The 20,194-nt window shown below is 34.7% G+C and overlaps 1 protein-coding gene across 1 annotated transcript in view; it reads right to left on the reverse strand.

Annotated features, from left to right (window-relative positions):
- The window catches only part of LOC150106543 (uncharacterized), a 68,794-nt gene that overhangs the window by 36,475 nt on the left and 12,125 nt on the right, over positions 1-20,194 (reverse strand). Inside the window, exons 2-3 of the mRNA XM_090393190.1 lie at positions 16,858-17,048; positions 7,965-8,115 (exon numbers count right to left, since the gene is read on the reverse strand). Of these exons, the coding sequence (XP_090249316.1) occupies positions 7,965-8,115; positions 16,858-17,048 (342 nt within the window). The remainder of the gene's footprint in view (positions 1-7,964; positions 8,116-16,857; positions 17,049-20,194) is intronic.

Below are 20,194 nucleotides of genomic sequence, written 5' to 3' on the forward strand. Positions count from 1 at the left end.
AAGTGAAAATATGATCTCGCCTTGACAACCTCTATATGCCCTGAACCTAGCTTGTTCTTCTCCAAGTTTCTCTTCCACAATCTTTCTCAACCTGTTTTCAAGTATGCTTGCATAAATCTTACCTGGAATAATTAGTAGAGAAATTCCTCTGTAATTTTCAGATTCAGTTTCATTTCCTTTTTTATAGATGGGTACTACAAGAGCTCTACTCCTATCATCAGGAATTTGATCTTCTGACCAGGCCCTCTGAATAATGAAGAGGGCTTGGATTATTTAAAAGGTATAAAAGTTTTATATGGAGGTATAAAACTTTTATACCTCCATATTTAAGCATTTCTGGTCAAATATCATCTACTCCAGCTGCCTTTCCACATTTCAAGTTTTTGACAGCTTTTTCTACCTAAAGAGGAGTACATATCAAGTATTGATATGTACTCCTCTTTGCATTCCTCTTGAAAATTTTCTAGTATTGTTCTATCACTGCTTGGTTGCAAGAGCTAAGCTACGTCTACAAGTAGCTTAGCTCTTACATTTTTCACTGCATTCTTTTAGGATGTCTGCTGACTTATTTGATAGAAACTTTTGGCATGCTTTCTTCTTTTCTAGAACTGCTTCTTTAACAAGTGTCCACTATGGTGTTCTTATTTTTCTATCCTTGCAGACAACTTCTCCACATACTTCTCTAGCTGAATCAATGTCTTCTTCAGACTTTGCCACTGAGATTCCAAGGTTTGGTTCTTGTTTTCGATTTGTTTCATTATTTCCTTCAATAATGTTTGTATAGTCGAGTCTACAATTTACTTGTAAAAGCTGCTCAACTTTAATTCTTTTTAAAACTTTCTTACATACTGTTCTTTTCAATGTGATATCTATTTTTATCCGGTTTAGGACTATGTAATGGTCACTTCCAATTTAAAATCCTCTGTACACTCTTGTATCCTGACCGAGCATGTTGATATCAATTCGGCTTTTCATGTTTCTTGTATCTTCTCTCCATGTGAACTGGCACACAACTTTATGGTGAAACATGGTGTTAGAAATGACTAGTCTGTGGCAAGTATTTACTGAGCAGAAGCCCAGTAAATACTTACCATTATTAATAGCTTTGCCATTTTCTCTAAATTTTCCCAAAATGTTCCTGTATGCCTGGTGGGATTCATTTCCTACTCTGCTGTTTAAATCCCCAACAAGGACCCCTTGTTCCATTTTCTTTATGTCAACTGTCCATTCTAATGACTCAAAAAATTCCTCCACTTCTTCCGTAAAAGAACCTTCTGTGGGACCATAGGCACAAGTAAGTTTCATTGTCCATCTTTCCATTTTGAAGTTTGCCCACATAACTCTACTTGAAACTGCCTTCCAATCAAGAAGTTTATCTTAATGTTTGGTATTGAATGCTATCACTACTCCTTTCTTTCCTTGATCATTATTGCCTGAAAATAACATCCTGTACTTGTTTATTTAGTAAGATTTCACTAATTTGTGTGTGTGTGTCTTAATACACACACACACACACACACACACACACACACACACACACACACACACACACACACACACACACACACTAAAGGATTGTGCAAAGGAACTGGCAAGCTGGACTTGGCTGTTCCATGAGTCTAGAAATTGTCTCAAAAGAGCGAAAAGAGATGAAAAATAATGTCATTACAAGGGAGAATCCAAGTCAACAATGTCCAACAATAAGCCAGTTAGAGATAGTAAAAGCTTGTCTATATCTGTGTCCTAATACATCAGTTCACACATCATACATGCAAAACAAATAAAATTCAGAAAACAAAAACAGCAACTCATGACAAATGATAATGTTCAATTGGATTGATTGACACAATAACCAATCACAGCTACTGATTTCTGGTGCTATTGTCTCAGCACACCCTGCATTGCCTTCTAGGTGGTTTAAAACCACTGGAACACTAAGAATTTGACCCTTGCACCATCTGTATGACTGTTCAAAGGGGCTCAAAAGGTGTCCATATTTTTGACTGCATACCTGGGTTATTAACATGAATGTGATGCAATGTTTGTGTCGAAAAGCGTCCTTTTCATGAAGCATTAGTATATTGTCTTTAATTTTAGGAATCATGAGAAGCCAAGAAACAATTAAGGGAGTTTTTAACAGGAATAAATGCAAAAAATATAATATCAGTGCAAGGGATATAATATCAGGGTGTGCACTGCACACCAAGCACACCCTGAATATATGTCCCTGTTCACCACACATACTAGTGGCTTCTTCTGCGTTAAGAAGAACAATAAAATAAAATAAGGGGTAAGCATAAACAATTACATAACTAAAATCATTAGACAAAGCCAGTAGCATGTGTGGCAAAACTAGCTGGTTTAACTATTTATATTATCACGACCTCTTAAACCAAGTGTCAGTTATCATTGGCATAATCTTACATTTTGCAACATTAAATTCAAAATCATTATCCTTTACAAACAATGCCAATTTATTTAAATCATCCTACAGGATACCTAAATCACCTTTTAACAATTATTGCCCACCCCCCGTTTTGCATCATCAGCAAACAACTGAATATTCTGCCCTCCCCTTAAATCTTATCCTATATTATTAATATACAATTAAAGAGTAGTGGCGCTAGTACAGAATTCTGAGAGCCTCTACTAGTCACTCTCATTCTCCTACATTTAAATATGTACTAGTGTCTGTTGTTTGTCTATTATTCCATCCCTCATCCATGCTAACAGCTTCATATCTATTCTCATTTGATACAACTTTTGTAATTGTTTTCTATGTGGTATTCTGTCAAATACCTTTGCAAAGTCCAGTAGCATCATGATCTAGCTATTTCCCTTATCTAATTCTGGTGCCACTATTATAAAACATTAGTAAATTACTAAAGCAGGATATACATTATACAAAACCATGCTATTCACCATAGAGTATTCGTATCCCCATCCAACCACTGCTGGGTTTTACTTTTAAACAACTTTAATGGTCAAAGCTATATAACTGAGAGGAGACCTCCACATAGCCTTTAAAAGAATGTGGAGAACCAACCAGGGCTTCAGACCTAATGTCCAATCCTCACCTTCTCATGGTGCACCCTGCTGGGTATCTACCTGGATACTGAATGAACGAGGATGGGCTGCCAATTTGGGGTTTAGCCGACCAAATTTTATTCTGATTGGCTTAAACCAAAATTTCAATTCATGGTGCAACATGAGAGAATTTCATGCCAGCTGGGGCATTGCTCAGTTGAACAAGGCCTCCGCCATTGTTTTTGTCAGGGAACCAGGGTAAACAACAAATAATCAGCTACTGGAAAAAATCCTAAAACTTACCCCAACTCAACATCAACGGAGTTCAAGATCAGTACTATTAACATAAGACGCCTGAATGGCAAAGAAATGGAGCTAGCTGAGGAATTAGATAAGTACCAGATCGACATAATAGGGGTGACTGAAACAAAAAAGACAAAAACTGGCGAGATCTTTTTGAGCAATAAATACAAAATGTTATATTCAGGCAATGACAATCAAGGAAAAGAAAGAGTAGCCATAGTATTCAACACAAAATACGAGGCTAATCTTCTTGAATGGCAGGCAGTCTCAAGTAGAGTGATGTGGGTAAATACGAGAATGGAAAACTGGACAATGAGACTTGTTTGTGTCTCTGGTCCCACAGAAGGTTCTAATAAGGTAGAAGTGGAGGAATTTTTTGAGGCTTTAGAAAAAGCAACTGACACAATGAAAAAGGAAAAGTTGGTATTTGTTGGGGATCTAAATAGCAGAGTAGGAAACGATTGTCAGACATACAAACATATTTTGGGAAAATTTAGAGAAAATAGCAAAGCAATACTGGCAAATACCTGTTGGATTTCTAATCAGGACATGGACTGGTTATGACTAACACCATGTTCCAACATAAAAATGTGAACAAATTCACATGGAGAGAAGAGGCAAGGAATAAGAAAAGTCTCATTGACTATATTATTGTTGATAGCCATGTTTTCTCCCTGGTGCAGGACACCAGAGTGTACAGAGGATTTGAAATTGGAAGTGATCACTATTTAGTCTTGAGCAGGATAAAATTGAATTTCATATTCAAAAGAATAATATGTAAGAAACTTTTAAAGCGAATAAAAGTTGAGCAGCACTCTCAGATGTGAACCATAGACTAAAATACAGAAAGATTATTGAAGAAAAAATAAAAAGTTTCAGAACAGCAACCAAACCTTGGAAATTCAGTGGCAAGCCTTGAAGAAAACACTGATTGATTCAGCCAGAGAGGCATGTGGTGAGGTTGCCTGCAAGGATAGAAAAATCAGAACTCTCCATGGTGGACACATGAAGTTAAAGAGGCAGTGAAAGAAAAGAAGAAAGCATATCAAAAGTTTCTGGCAAATAAGTCAGCTTGTGCTCTTAGAGAACACAGAGACAAATGTAAGAAAGCTAAACAAAAGTCATGGGATGATTTTGGCAAGAATATAGAAATTAAATATCAAGCAGGTGGTAAGATATTCCGGAGGTTGTTGAAGAAGCTTAGAAATGGAGGAAAGAGAGTGCTGTAAAAGTAATTAGAGATGATAAAGGTGACATGAAAACAGGAGAAAAGGATATCCTTGAAGTATGGAGTAATTACTTCGAAAAATTGCTAAACGAAACAAGCAGTGATAGCACAGTGGTAAAAAACACTTAACAGGCATACAGTCAGGAATACATATCCATACTTGCAGTAGAAAAAGCCATCATAGGCTTGAAATGTGGAAAGGCAGCAGGAGTACATGATATTCATCTAGAAATGCTGAAGTATGGTGGTATAAAAGTCTTACAGTGGTTGCAATGCATAGTTCAGAAAACCTGGATAGAGGGACGAATTCCTGATGATTGGAGTAGAGCTCTCATAGTACCCATATATAAAAAAGGAAATAAAACAGAATGTGAGAATTACAGAGGTATTTCCCTACTGAGTGTTCCTGGCAAGATTTATGCAAGTATAATTGAGAAACGGTTGAGAAGAATTGTGGAGGAAAAGTCTGGTGAAGAACATGCTGGATTCAGGGCCAAATAGAGACTGTCATGATCAGATCTTCACTTTACGACAAACAGGTGAGAAAGTGTGGAATATAACAAAGATCTATATTTAAGTTTTGTCAATCTGGAAAAAGCATATGACAAGATGCCAAGAGAGAAGCTGTTCAATACACTACATGGTGTTATGGTTATATGGTGTCAATGGGGCATTATATCAAGCAATACTTAGTCTTTATATGAGTTGCAAGTCAGCAGTTAGAATTGAAGAAACTACAGGAAGATGGTTTAATGTTAAATCTGGGGTTAGACAAGGATGTACATTATTCCCTCTGTTATTCATTATCTATATGGATCACATTATGAAAGAAAGTGGTATTAAACATGATATCAGAATTGGAGATGTTAATGTCAGCTCTTTGCTTTATACGGACGATGTTATACTTCTAAATAAATCTGCTACAAGTTTGCAAGATTCCCTGACTAAATTGAATAACTGTTGTAATAGATATGGTATGAAGGTCAGCAATAAAAAGACAAAGACAATGAAAATATTCAGAATCGTTGAAAATGTTAACTGCGTTTTGAACGGAAACCTGTCTAACAAGTAAAACATTTCAGCTACTTAGACACGATTTTTAGTGAAGATGGTAAATTAAATATGGAAATAGACAACAGAATCAACAAAGCAGGTATGGTAGGAAGTCAACTGAATAAATTTATATGGAATAAGAGAGAAATTAGTCGAAACACTAAATTAGTTGTATACAAGACAGTATTCAAACCAGTTTTAATTTATGGATCTGAGAGCTAGGTCAGAAGTAAAATATTTGACCAAACACTAGAGCCCGCAGATATGAGAGTCCTGAACAGATGGGATCAATGCCAATATCATATTAAAAGCGAGTATATTAGGAAAGAACTTGACATTGTTAGCATCCAGGAATGCATTAACAGAGCTAATCTCAGGTGGTATGGTCTCTTAAACAGAATGGGCAAGGAAAGATTAGAAAACAAGTGTTCTCTGCCAGGTTGGCAGGAAAATGACCCAGAGGAAGACAAAGTTATAGGTGGATTGATACAGCTACAAAGTGCTTTAGATGATAGAAAGATAAGATCTGATAATGTTGGGGTCTTGACAAGTAACAGACTGATTTGGAGGAAAATTGTATATAGGAAGTTAGTAATGATGTAAATTTTTCATGTAGTACTATCATATCCTGTACACCCTTGAGGATACATAGCAGGAATTTGATGATGATGACAACTTTCCCAATACTTTAACCACCACTCCTGAGATATTAAGTGATCTGTAATTTGCTTCTTTTGTCTTGAAGCCTTTATGTAAAAACTGTCTTAACCTATTTCCAGTCCCTTTTGGAACCTTGCCAGAGCTGAGACTTTGATTAAACAACTTTGTGAGAGATGCTGCCAGTTCTCTTGCACATTCTCACAGCACAGTACACTGGTAGACATACCATTCAACGTACCAACAAACAGCTGCTAAAGAATCTCTGCAGGCTGACTTGAACAGATATTGGTTATATGAACAAATGACAATGAACATAAGGATAATATAAAATGAAACATGTAAATTCTGTGTATAAAAGATAAAAAATGAAAAGAGAGATAGAGTGATAGAGGAAATAGAAGAAAACAAATATACAAAATTCGTTGTTGCTAAGTGTAAGGTTATGGATAATTGCAGACACTGAAGACAGAGATTTTTTTTAATGTGCTTCCCCCCCCCCCCCCACACACACAAAAGGATATTAGTACATTAGTACCGTGGGGTTGACTGAGGATTTTTTTTTTCTATTTTTATCAATTTTATATATATATTTTTTGTAATTAATTTTTTTTACTACATAGCCCAGGAGCCCTGCTCTAGAGACCAAACATGGAACTTTTTTCAAGCCACTTCAGGCCTCCAATAAGCAGGGTGGTTGTCTCACACTGGTCACACTGAGCAAATAAATACATCTCCCACCTAAAGAGCAGAGTAGAGAATAAAATATTAATGGGAAATTTCTGAAAGTAGTCAATGAAGCTAGGACCTGGGAGTTATAACAGACAGTTAAAAATTTAGGTGCACATTGCTAAGGTGGTTAAAGTCATCACACCAGATAACTGTGTTCTGAAGAAAATACTAATTTGCAGGAATAAGGAAGTTATTATCCTGCTTTACAGTGCTTACATAAGGTCACATTTGGACTAAGATATGGTCACCTGTATTCAATGGAGATAAAGAGATGGTCAAAAAGATCCAGTAGAAGATAGTCATCATGATATTAGGCCTATGGAACAATTATGAGGACTGTTCTATAGGAGCATATTGAAGAAATATTGTCTTCAAAGTTTGAAAAACAAATGGATGGGGAAAATATTACAGATAGACACAGGCTGTATGGGGATCTTATAATGTGAATTTGCAGTTTATTTTGGGTGGAGGGAGAACTCAAGATCATCCCTAGAAGCAGAGTAAGGGTGTGGTTTGGACTTTTGAAGGAGCCAGCAGAATAACAAAGTTCTTTTATTACATTGAGCAGTATATTTGACAAGCACTCATTCTAGCTTATAACCATATTTTAGTCTAGTAAGTATTTTTTTTTTTAGAGTTTCAGCATTTTTAGTATTGTACTGTTTTTTTTTTTTTTCTCGGTGATCAACAGGATCACTGACATCAGTAAATGCATATTGAATAATAAATGGTCAAAAAGTAGTTTCATGGGCTGCAAAGAGCATAAATAAAATCTAGTGGAAAAAAATTAAGAAACTACCTAATTTGGGATAAGCAAAGTTTAGTTGGTAATGTCCATGATATTTTCTATTAAATCTAAGATCCAAAAGATGCTACATGAAATAGCAGAAATCTTGAAATATGTTTGAAATAGCATATGAAAAATAACATACGCTATTCCTACTGGTAGATGCTGAATACTTGCCTCTTATTGCAGCTTCATGAAGGGGAGTAGTCAGTACTAATGGTGGATTTACACGAGCCCCATGACTAAGCAACAGTTGAACACACTGTGGACTGCCAAATGCACATGCATCACACAAAGGTGTACTTCCATCAATACTATGTGCATCTACCTATAAATAAATAAATGACATTTATTATATAAAATAAAAATGTGTGTGTGTGCACACCACACAAGGTGTAACAATTAAATTCCCTGAATGCAATGCACCTGTAAAACTATATTTGCTTACCTGTAAACTAGTGACTCCTATCACTTTTGAAGTAATACCCTTGTGCAGCAATGCACTCAGACAATGCTGCCATTGTTCAAAATCTGAAATTGGATGTCAGAAAATCTGTGTAGTTTCATGAGGCATTCTTCATAGATAGCTACTGCATGATATGCAAGGGCATTGTTGTGATGGATGAACCAACTGTTCAGCCAAAGTTCAGAACTCTTCTTACAAACAGCTTCACATAATCTTGCCAGCAATTCTGAATAATAAATGGCACTCATATGAGGATGCTATTTGTCCTTGTTTAATGAATTAAAATATACCTTTACAATCAAAAAGACATCACAATTGCAGATCAAGCACTGTCTTGATCTGCAATTGTGATGTTACGGCTTATTTTTTGGTCTTGATGAAGCTGTTTTCCATTGTATGTACTAAATTAATAGTACATAAAACTTAGTACTTTTAATGTACTACATTAAAAGTACTAAGTTTCATCACCAGTAATAACTATGAAGCCACCACTATCCCTTTGAGTGAAGATCAAAAGCAAAGTGCATGTATATTCTTTTTTTTTTTTTTTTATCTTTCTTTAACTCTTCACAAGAAATCCACTGTCCTCCTGAGTTCAAAACCCTTAGTGTCACTATCACTACTTTGCCATGCTAATTCAAATGTCATTGGCAAGGTCATTATTTAATTATTATCAGACCTCTGTGGCATCAAAGCTCATCATGGGTTTTAAACTATAATATATTTATACGTATTATTCAGTGACACCTCCAAGGAGTCTAAGAACTCATCATGGGAGGGCACGCTACTCCACTACACAATTCACTATCCCAACTGTTCTTGAACAAAGATTATCATCCTCTTTGTAAATGATTTTATACATTTTTGAATCCATTTTAAATAATTAACGAACTATCTCAATGCTAAAAGACACGATGAAATGAAATGTGGCCAATGAGATCTTTAAACAGCTTCAATTTGCTATTTAATATTTTTTGCATGCAAGCTGAGCTAGTGCATGCAACCTTAGAGGTTTTCAACTAGCTAAAGAAGAATCTGAGTTTAATTATTATTATTATTATTTGACACCTCCAAAGTGTCATCAAGGGAGGGCACTTGCTCTACAGCTGTCTCCAACACTCAATCTACCAACTGACTACAACTACAACAATGCCATCTACTGCCGACCACCGCAACTGGTATTTCCACAGACAATCACAAACATCCATGCCCACGGCAGGATTCGAACCCGCAGCCTTTTGGCTGCAGATACGTTACCCACTCAGCCAGCCAGGCTGGCAATCAATACTAATGCTCTTAATACTAATGATTAACATAATCTGCAACATCACATAGCAATGACAATGTGATTGCATTTCACACAGCATAGTTTCACACAGCCTAGCACCTTTGCAGCAGAATGATGATGAGTATGTGTTCTGTCTAGGACACATAGAACTTTTATAAGAATTTTTTTATATAAGAATAAACCTATGAGGGTTTTTTCCTCTCAAAAATTGGATTTTTTCCAACCCATACAACAGGCAAACTGGCTAGAGAACACACAATCAAATAAAATGTGCTATTCCCAGTCATGTTTTTCCTTCAGCTGCAATTATAATCACACGAAACCACATAATTAATCAATTATATCTAACCAATCAGTTACTTAACTATTTTCAACAACTTCATTATCAAATCAATTATTTCTAGCCATTCTCTTTATTCAACTGCTCTAGAAACAATTTGAATAAGATGATTTTCCAGCAAAATTCTTTCAATGTGAATGAATATTTCTCTGTATGATCAAGAATTTCCCCCTAAAGCAATCAAATTTGCAATGCTGCTTCTGGGTATCATGGGGGGGCCATCCAGCTTCATCCTATCATAATTAATTAGAGGTTTATCTAAATGAGTTCTAAGACACCACATTTGGTATACAACTTCCTCTTATAATTTAAAGCAACTTAATACTAGGCTCTTATTACTGGGATTCTGATTATAAAGTTCAGCCAGATACATTGTAGGATCCTCTCTTATTCAAACAATGATGGCTAAATCACAAGATTCTGAACATGTCTCCTTCTTAAGAGGGGGACTGAAAAGTTCTTAAAAACACCTAGAACAAAAATGATATTAAAGAAACCGATATAACCACAAGAAAAACATATCTTAAAACCCTTTAACCCCCATGATTCATCACCATCATAACACTAATTACAGGTATAGACCATATTGGTCTGTTCCAGTCTCATTATCCATCCAATATCCTTTTTTGAGATCTATCCTGCCTTCTCTTTCCAACTGGCTTATATTTTAATATTTGTTTTGGATGTCGGGTGTTGGCCATTCGGTTTATAATTGTTTAGTTTTTCTTCTATTAATTTTGTTTTTAGTTATTTTAAAATGTCTTCTTTCCTTTTTTGATATAATAATGTGTATTTTGCAGTTCTTCTCTTAAATCTAATTTCACATGTTTTTATTCTTTGTTTATTGCCCAAATTTCACTGCCATATAATAATGTGGGCACTGCTAAAGTATTGTATATTTTCAAGCATGTTTCTCTTTGTACTATATTTGGGTTGAGTGTTCTATTTATCAGGCCTATAATCTGTAAAAATTTTGAAGTTTCTAATTTTATGCTTTTCTCCTTCATATGATATTTCATCCAAGATAACTGAAAGTATTCATCTGTTCTATTATTTTATTATTAATAACTATTTTGCTTCTAACTGCAGTTTCTCCACAAAATGCCATTGTTTTAGTTTTGTCTATGGAAATTTTCATTCCAAACTGTTCTACTATAACGTTTAAATTATATATTGCTCTTTGTAAATTGTCTTCCTTATCTGATATTATTACCTGATCATCTGCAAATAATAGTGTATTTATTTTGTTATTCTGGGAAATTTCTATACCTTGATTGGTTAAGATGTTCCACTGTATTAATATTTCATTAATGTAAATATTGAAAAGTTTGGATACAGAGGGCATCCCTGTCTTACTCATTGGTTTATAGATTGTTTTTCAGACAATCTTTTCATTTATTTTTATTTCATTATCTTTGTATATATTCAATATTGCATGTAGTAAAATATTAGGTATATTTACCTTCATTACCTTGATGGACCTGTGGTTTCAGTCAGGATTTTTCCATGACTGCAGGTTGTAAAGAGTCCAGCTATTCCTGTCTTGGGCCTTAGTTATCCATTTTCTTCCAACTTTCTTAATCAGTGGGTCTTCCCACCTTAAGGCTGGTCTTCCAGGTTTCCTTTTGGTATCTCTTGGATACCAGTTTGTAACTCTGACTGTCCATCTGTTGTCTCTCATCCTGGCAAGATGTCCTGCCCATCTTCTTTTGCTGTTGTATATTGTTTTTATTATATCTGTGAGTCCAGACTTTTTCCTGATTTCTGTGTGTTTTATGTGGTCTATTTTGTTTATATTGCATATTCTTCTTTCTGTTGCACATTGAGTTGTTATTAAGCTTTGTTCTTCTTTTAAATTTGTGTTCCATGTTTCACTGCCATAAGTTAATGCTGGTAAGATGTGACTATTGTAAAGATGGGCTCTTATGTCTATATCTATGTTTTGGTTGGTAATTGTTGATTTTATTTTGTTGAAGGCTATCCAAGCAGCTCTTTTTCTCCTTGCTATTTCATTTGATATATCATTATTCATTTTTATGGACTGCCGAGGTAGATGTATTCTTCAACTTTTTCGATGGCGTGAGATTCTAGAGTGATTGTATGATCTTTACAGTATTTGTTTTTCATCCATCTTGTTTTGTCAGGGTGTATTTCCAATTCAATTTTTTGGCAGTTTTGGCTTATGTTATTCAGCATTGATTCTAAGAGTTTGGGTGAGTGAGATATTAATACCACATCATCGGCGAATAATAGGATATTTAATATTTCACCATCAATGTTTATTCCATCTTTCATGTCAGTTTTTCGAATGATGCTGTCCAGAGTAGATGTGAAGAGATTAGGTGATAAGACATCACCCTGACGTACTCCTCTACTTAAGTTAATTTTAATCAGGTGATTGAAAAGGGTGATATTTGTTGTGCTTTCTATGTAGATATCTTTTATGAGTTGGATGTATGCTTTTTCTATGCCTTGTTCTATTAAAGCTTGGAATACTGTGTTATGCTCAACAGTGTCAAATGCCTTTTTAAAATCTATAAAAAGAAGACAAAGTGGGATCTGGTATTCTCTGCATCTTTCTGTTAGCTGAGTAATAGTTTGAATGTGATCTATTGTTGAAAAGCCTTTTTTGAAACCAGCCTGTTCTTTTGCAGCTATTTTCATTGATGGAGGTTTGTATTCGGTTTAGGATGATTCTGGTGAATATTTTATATGTGTGTGTGCTAATAGATAGACAGGCCTGTAGTTACTGATGTCTTCTTTATTACCTTTTTTATGCAGAATTATGGTCTTTGATGTTTTCCATTCAGTAGGTACTTTCCTTAATTGTATATATCAGGTAAACCTTTCTGCTAGAGCTTTAAAGAGTATTTGTCCACCCATATTTAATTCATCAGATTTTATACTGTCAATTCCTTGTGACTGGTCTTTTTTTTTTATATGGTGGATAGCCATTTTTATTTCTTCAGGTAAGACAGATGGTATTTCCAGATTTTCGTCTGGTACTGGAGCTGTGATTACTTGTTTAGATGAGTGAAGGTTCTCATAAAATGATTTTATTATTTTTTCCATTTCACCTCTGTTTGTATGTCTGTTTCCTTGATTGTCTATGAAGGCTGACGGTAGTGGTTGCTTTAGATTTATTTCTTTTTCTACTTTTTTTTTTTTTTTAGGCTGTTGCGGAGCCGCTGCTTCTGCCAATTTTGTTGTTCTATATATGTTATAGTCGTCTTTGATATTCTGCCTCAATTGTTTACAAATAATTTTATATTCTAGACAATCTTTTTCTGTATCTTTTTCTATTGTTCTTGCTGATAGGCATTTCCTGGTCTTAGGAGGAAGTTCATATGAGGTTCTTTCTTTGCAGTTCATTAATTTATTGCTAGTTTGTTAAATCTTCGTCGATGTCATTTTTTAATTTCCAGTGGTTTCTTCCATCTTTTTTCTAAATTCTTCTGGGTTTATCTGTTTTGAGCATTTTTTATGGTTGGACTGTGCTCGTATGCGTTCTTCATTTTTTTTTAAGTATTTTGAGAGCGGCTCTTATTGGACGGTGGTCTGAATGAATGTCGCAGTAAATTTTCCCAATGACTTCGACATTTTTTATTATTCTTTTGCAATCTGTTAGATTAAATCAATTTCATTTCTTGTCTCTCCATTTGGAGATTGCCAAGTCCATCTTTTTTCCAGTTCTCTTTTTAAAGAAACTATTCATAATGTACAGCCTTTCTGCTACATATTCTGCCAGGAGTTCACCTCGTTCATTTCTTTCCCCTTTCCCCCACGGTCCAACGTATTTTTCTTCAATAAATCCTGTACCAATCTTTGCATTGAAATCTCCACACACTATTGTGTATGTTGTTTTTTTCAGTAATGTTTCTCGTAGGTGTTCATAGAAATTTTCTATTTCTTCTTTATCAGCTGTTGAGGTGGGTGCGTAGGCTACTATTATTTTTATTGTTATGGATTCTCCAATTTTTAATATTAATGTTCCTAGTCATTCAGAATGGATTGTACAAGAAATAATATTTTTAGTTAGCTTTTCATTTATGATGAAGCCAACTCCTCCAGCCTTTGTAGTGTTATCTGAGACTCCCAGGAAAATTTGGTTGCCATTGTTCCATTTTGCTGTTAATTCAGAGCTTCTTCGGGTTTCACAGATAGTGAAGACATCAAGCTTTACATTTTGCAGTTCTTGGAGCAGGAAATCAATATGGGAGTCAAAAGACAGAGTTCGAGTGTTGAAGGAACCAATAAATAGGGTCGAATTTCCAGATGGTGGTCTACCTTCCTCTGCGAGATTCTTAGCACCCCCTGCTCTTGCAGATTTCTCACCTCCACCTTGGTGGAATTGCAAAGAGCTGCGCAGGACTGGGGGCCTTTTTCTTCTTCTACTTACTGGCATCTTTACAGTGGTCTACAACACTTCTCCTGACCATGGTTCTGAAGTGCACCTTTGGTTCACGGCTCCTTATTCATTATTCGGAGCTGCCCGCTTGGGCTTCCCTCATCCGCCACCCGAGAGGGGCGCTTGGTAGGGGTGAGGTTCCCCCCAAGTAGGTATATTTATTCTTTGTAATATATCAAACAGTATATATCTTTTTATTTTATCAAATGCTTCATCAAATTATAATAATTTGTTCTTTTTCTTTTAGGATACATAAGAAAACATAAGGCCTTGATTCCTTCATTGGTAATTATCAACTTTTCAGCACACCACCCTCATTGTATATGGATAGCTTTACACTTTGAACTTTTAGGGCCACAATACAGTGTTTGGTCATGCTTAAACAATGAAGATTCTACAGACAGCATCCTCTTAAGGTAACTTGAGGTTCTCTGAAATTGCGATACCCTACATTGCATTATCATGAATACCAATCATATAAACACATTATCCTTGAATTTAGGAGTCTGCTTAAAACTGCATAAATCAATCAATTTGAGAATGAATTGCTCTGAAGATGAGCAAATGTAAATTTTCACAATCTCAATGTAGCACATTGAGATTGTGAAAAGAAAATCTATTCTTTACAAAAGATAAAAATTATATATACTGTAAGATCTACCATCTGGAACACTATCATTTTTTTTTTAATATTAATGCAAAGTGTATTTTCAAGAAAGAGAGAAAAATAAATCATTCGTTTAAATAAAGTACATATATTTTCCGCTTCCCTCTCAAAAAAACCCTTCTTTCAATCAATTACTTATTTGATGTCTTAGGTTGGGAAATAATATTAGCAGTGGTAAGCATAATTAATTACTAATTATAATATTGTAATTATTGAGAAAAAGAGTCAAAAAAGGCTTCATTTTGGCCATCATAAATTAATAGAATAAGGGATATTATAAATTCATCCATATTTCATAGCTAAATGTATAGAAACAAAGTTTCCAAAATAACCCAGACAGGTAATGAGAATACAATCCTAGGCATTGAAATTGCCAGCAACAACTCTGATGCTAAGGTATATTCTCATAAGCAGTCTAGTCTATTTTTGAAACTATTTCTATACATCCAGCTAAAACTCTGATACTGGGGAGCGTATTCTCATAAATCTATTTTTGAAACTTTGTTTCTATACTTTTGCTATGAAATAAGGATGGAGCTATCATATCCCCTATTTCTATTGACTGATAAGATTATGCCCATCACTCATATCAACCAGCTTTGATTATTCTATTATTTATTATTATTATGCGACACCTCCAGGGAGTCCAAAGACTCATCGAGTGAGGGCACCTTCTCTACAACTCGATCTCCACAATTCCCAATTTAAATTTGCCATATTCACTAAAAATTGTGTCTACATAGAAATATTTCATATCTTTTACAGGATCTTTTCCACTTTCCTGCTTATTTTCATAAGCAGGAATATAGAAAAATTTTTATTGCTAATTTTTTATGTCAAATTTGTTACAGCAGTTATTCAATTAATTTAAAGAAATCTGAAGACTTTTACTGGATTTATTTAATAGTAAATATTATCTGCATAAAGCAAAGAGCTAAGTTAAGAATATCACCAATTCTGATAATAGGTTTAATGTCACTTTCCTTATTATGATCCAAATAGATGATGAATATGAGTGAAGATAACATGCACATCTTATACACCTGTACCTCCTTCAATTCTAACTTCTGACCAACTTAAATACAGGAAATGTACTGTTCTCTATAATGTCCCACTTATCCTACATAACTGTATGGTTTTAAACAGCTTCTCTCTCTCTTGGAACTTTGTTGTTGCCTTTCCCAGATTGATCAAACTTAAATGTAGATCTTCATTATATTCCCAAAATTTCACAACTATTTGTTTTAAATTATAAAGATGGTCCTGATAATCCTGGCTTAGCCTTAACCCAGCTTGATGTAATTAATCCTCTCAAGAAGAGACTTGGAGAGATCAATGGATAGGCAATTCACCTGCAGTTTGAGTGAGATAAATAAAAACACACACACACACACACACACACACACACACACACACACACACACACACACACACACACACACACACACACACACACACTTCTGATGACCATGATGTGATGGTCAAAATGTTGAGTTTGTAATTCTTCTATAAACTTCTATAAAGTTTTTTGTCATGAATCAATTGGAAAATATTTACTCAACTATTCGCATAATATATACAATTCAAATCTTGACAGGACAAAATGCAAAAATATTCTTATTTCCTATTGTAAATATTTTAACAAATTTGAAGAAAATTAAAATATTGATAAATATAGAATCAAAAAAGTGAAAAACATGACTGCCAATTTTTAACAAGAATCCCTTTGAATTCTATACATCACCAGTGGTGGAACTTTGTTCAAGAAACTTATGAAAAAAACTTATGAAAATTTAATTTGAAATTATGAAAATTCTTTTGAATTTCTGCCTAAACTTTAAAAATTTAAATAAAATATGCAAGTATTCATATATACAGTAAATATCAAAAGACTACACTACCCTGGATCCAAAACTAATAAGTAATTCTGCACATTCAAGATGTCCATGTATGCATGCTTCATGAAGTGGGGTCATTGAATCATAATTTGAATCATTGGCTGAAAATCCATGGTTTAATAGGCTATGAAGTACATCAATATTACCTGTTTCAGCAGCTCTATGCAGTGGATATTGACTATTTATACTAAAATCTGCAAAGAATAAAGAGATATAAATTACATACATTCAGCACTAATCAACAGCATCAGAGTTGCATCTGCACAGGGGTACGTTGAAAAGTTGTGATAATCACCATGAAAGAATTGAGGTAGAACCATGTAACTTAAACATTATTCTACATATTCCCTATGAAATGTTATATATTTGTTACAATGCTGCTACATAATTTGCAACCCTCTCAGAAAAAAAGTCTTTCCCTTATTGCACAAACCAGTCATTTTTGTTCTAGATGTTTATCAGAACTTTTCAGTCCCCCCCCCCATAGTAACATTAACAAGTAACAGTATCTGAATTGTCTATAAGGAAAAAGTTATACAAAATACCCATTGTGAAAATGAAAAGTAGCTAAATTATTTAATATGCAAATATTTCCCTATACATTTTGTACAGCATTATGAGGTATAAAAGTAAATACTCAAAAGAAACTAGACAAGGATGTGCAATAACCAGATACTTGCAAATATACTCTAGGGACTAAAATAATACACCATTAGGAAATAATAAAATCAGCCGACTATTCCTTCTATCAAAACAATTAATTACTTTCACTTTAACCAGTAACTACCAAGTCTCCCCCCCCCCACACACACACCATTTATGGAGTTCACAGCTCAGTCAGTATTGAAAATGTCTTTGTCAGAAAAAAACTAGGTTTGAATTTTGTATAAGGAATATATATTTTGTATATATTTAAGGAATTTTCAACTGAAGGTGATTAAGTTTTTTCCCTCCCAGAAAATCAGGTTTTGCCTGTTTTGAAGATCTTTCATCTCTACAAAACAGTCAATTGACTAGAAGAATACATCCATTAACAGACATAATGCACTTGCATTACAGCCTTAGCTGCCTTTGATTATAACTGCAAATAGTCCCTCCTGTCTCCATTGTTTCCAATTGATTATTAAAATAATCATTTGGAAACAGTGTACAAAAGTATACAGCAAATTACCAATAAATTAGTAAGAACAGAAACACTGTACACTCGTGGTTAATTTTTTCCCCAGTACAGTAGTGTGTGTGTGTGTGTGTGTGTGTGTGTGTGTGTGTGTATATAGAAATTTTATGTTATAAATTTGTGTAATATTATTTCACTTCCCTTTGCTGAAATCTTCACTTCGATATGATGAAGGCCTTGCATGTTTCAAAGATGTACTGTGCTATGCTGGATGGTAGTATATTCTACCAGCAGGGCTTCCAAACCAGACATGTCCACACCAATGAACTAGACTAAGAGGGATTCTGAGTGGGGGTGATGGCACTGCAGAGGAGCAGTTTCCCAATGTATGCTATCCCTTGGGGTGGAGACAACTGGCTATAGTGTTTACTCTGACATATTCTGAGACAGGCTCTGCAGGAACAGAGGCAAGTCACCTATCCTTCTAGATGGTAAGAGTAATAATATCTATGATAGCATTCCAGAGCTCTAGTTTTATTGGCTGCTACCAATACTCACCCAAGCCAATTCGTCGTCATGGGAGAAAAGGCAACTTCATCATTAAGAGCCCACAGTATCTGGCATTGCTACTGGCCCTTACAATCCCCCAGAGAACCTTTTGTAGAGAAACAGAGCTATTATAACAGACATGCTACTTCAAAACAAAATAATAAAAGCAAGTGCAAGAAAACTAATTTCACAATTGCTACATACAACGTAAGAACATTAGTAGACAATGAAATGATAGAACTGGAGTATAAAATAAACAAAATGAAATAGGATACAATAAGACTTAGTAAAGTGAAAAGAAAATCAGAAAAATGCATAACACTAAAATCAGAAAATGTGCTTGGAAAGGACCAGATGATGTCAAGCAGAGAGGGAGTAGGTTTCCTTATTAACAAAATCATAGAAAATAAAGTTACGAAATCTGTAGGAATATCAAGTTGGATAGCATATATCATAATCCAAATATCAGAACAGAAAACCATTAAAAATACAAATATATGCACCATCAAGCAGCTATGAAGATGAAAAAATTCATCTTCATAACTTCATGATGTAGGATTCCAATACAATACATCAGGATCCTATGGCCTACATATCAGTGTTGGGAGATTTTAATGCATGACTGTGTAAAAATAGAAGTGCTAGTGAGCCAAGTGCTGTGGATGTGTCTAAGAAGAGCTCCTGATGGAGATAAGTTATTCTAGGAATAATTAAGTATATGTGCATAATTGTTTGAGTAAGAGCGGCTGTAAATGTTGGGCGCTACTGGTATTATTAGTGTGGGGGATTTTTCTTGCCTAAACTTAATTAGGAAATCATTATTATTAGACCTAGTAACCTGCAGGGAAAAAAAATGGCGGCAGCATTGTCATTTTAATTTAGATTTCAGTCGTTTTGTTAAGTGTGAGGTCTGTTATATGTATTCCTTCGATTACATAAATGATTTGTAGATGTTTAGCACGGATGGAAGAAGGGTGTGTGTGCGAAGTGTGACCTGAACGAGGAACTGTGCAAATATGAAATTGATGACAGAAAGTGTTAGTAACGAGAATCTCACCGGGAACATGAGTGCACATTTGAAGGAGAAGGATGGTGAGAAAGAGAGGCGAGAAAATGTTAAAAAAATCAGTAAAAAGGAACAAGAGCGATTTGAAAACCGTAACAGATGTTAAAAGGGACAAAAGTGAGGCGAAAGTGGCAGAAGGAAACGAAATTGAGAGAACAAATGAAACTAGAAATGGCGTGAAGCAGAAATCGAAAGTGAAAAAAATCAAAAGAATAAATGATAGCGAAAAAGGAATGAATGATCGCGAAAGTTGGACGCATGTTGGACTGAAAGTACTGGAACAAAGAAAGATGAATGAGAGTGAAAGTGAGAAGAATGATAGCGAAAGTTGGATGCATGTTAGACCAAAAGTACAGAAACAAAGAAAGATAAATGAGAGTTAAAGTGAGAAGAATGATAGCGAAAGTTGGATGCATGTTAGACCAAAAGTATGGAAACAAAGAAAGATAAATGAGAGTGAAAGTGAGAAGAATGATAGCGAAAGTTAGACGTATGTTGGACTGAAAATATGGAAACAAAGAAGGATGAATGAGAGTGAAAGTGAGAAGAGGGGGGGGTTGAGAGTTAGAAAGTTAGAAAGATTTAATGATAGAGAGAATGTGTCACAA

Source organism: Typopeltis vanoorti, chromosome 5, assembly GCF_054136105.1.
Source record: "Typopeltis vanoorti isolate ZY-2024b chromosome 5, IOZ_Tvanoo_1.0, whole genome shotgun sequence".
Classification (NCBI taxonomy): Eukaryota; Metazoa; Arthropoda; class Arachnida; order Uropygi; family Thelyphonidae; genus Typopeltis; species Typopeltis vanoorti.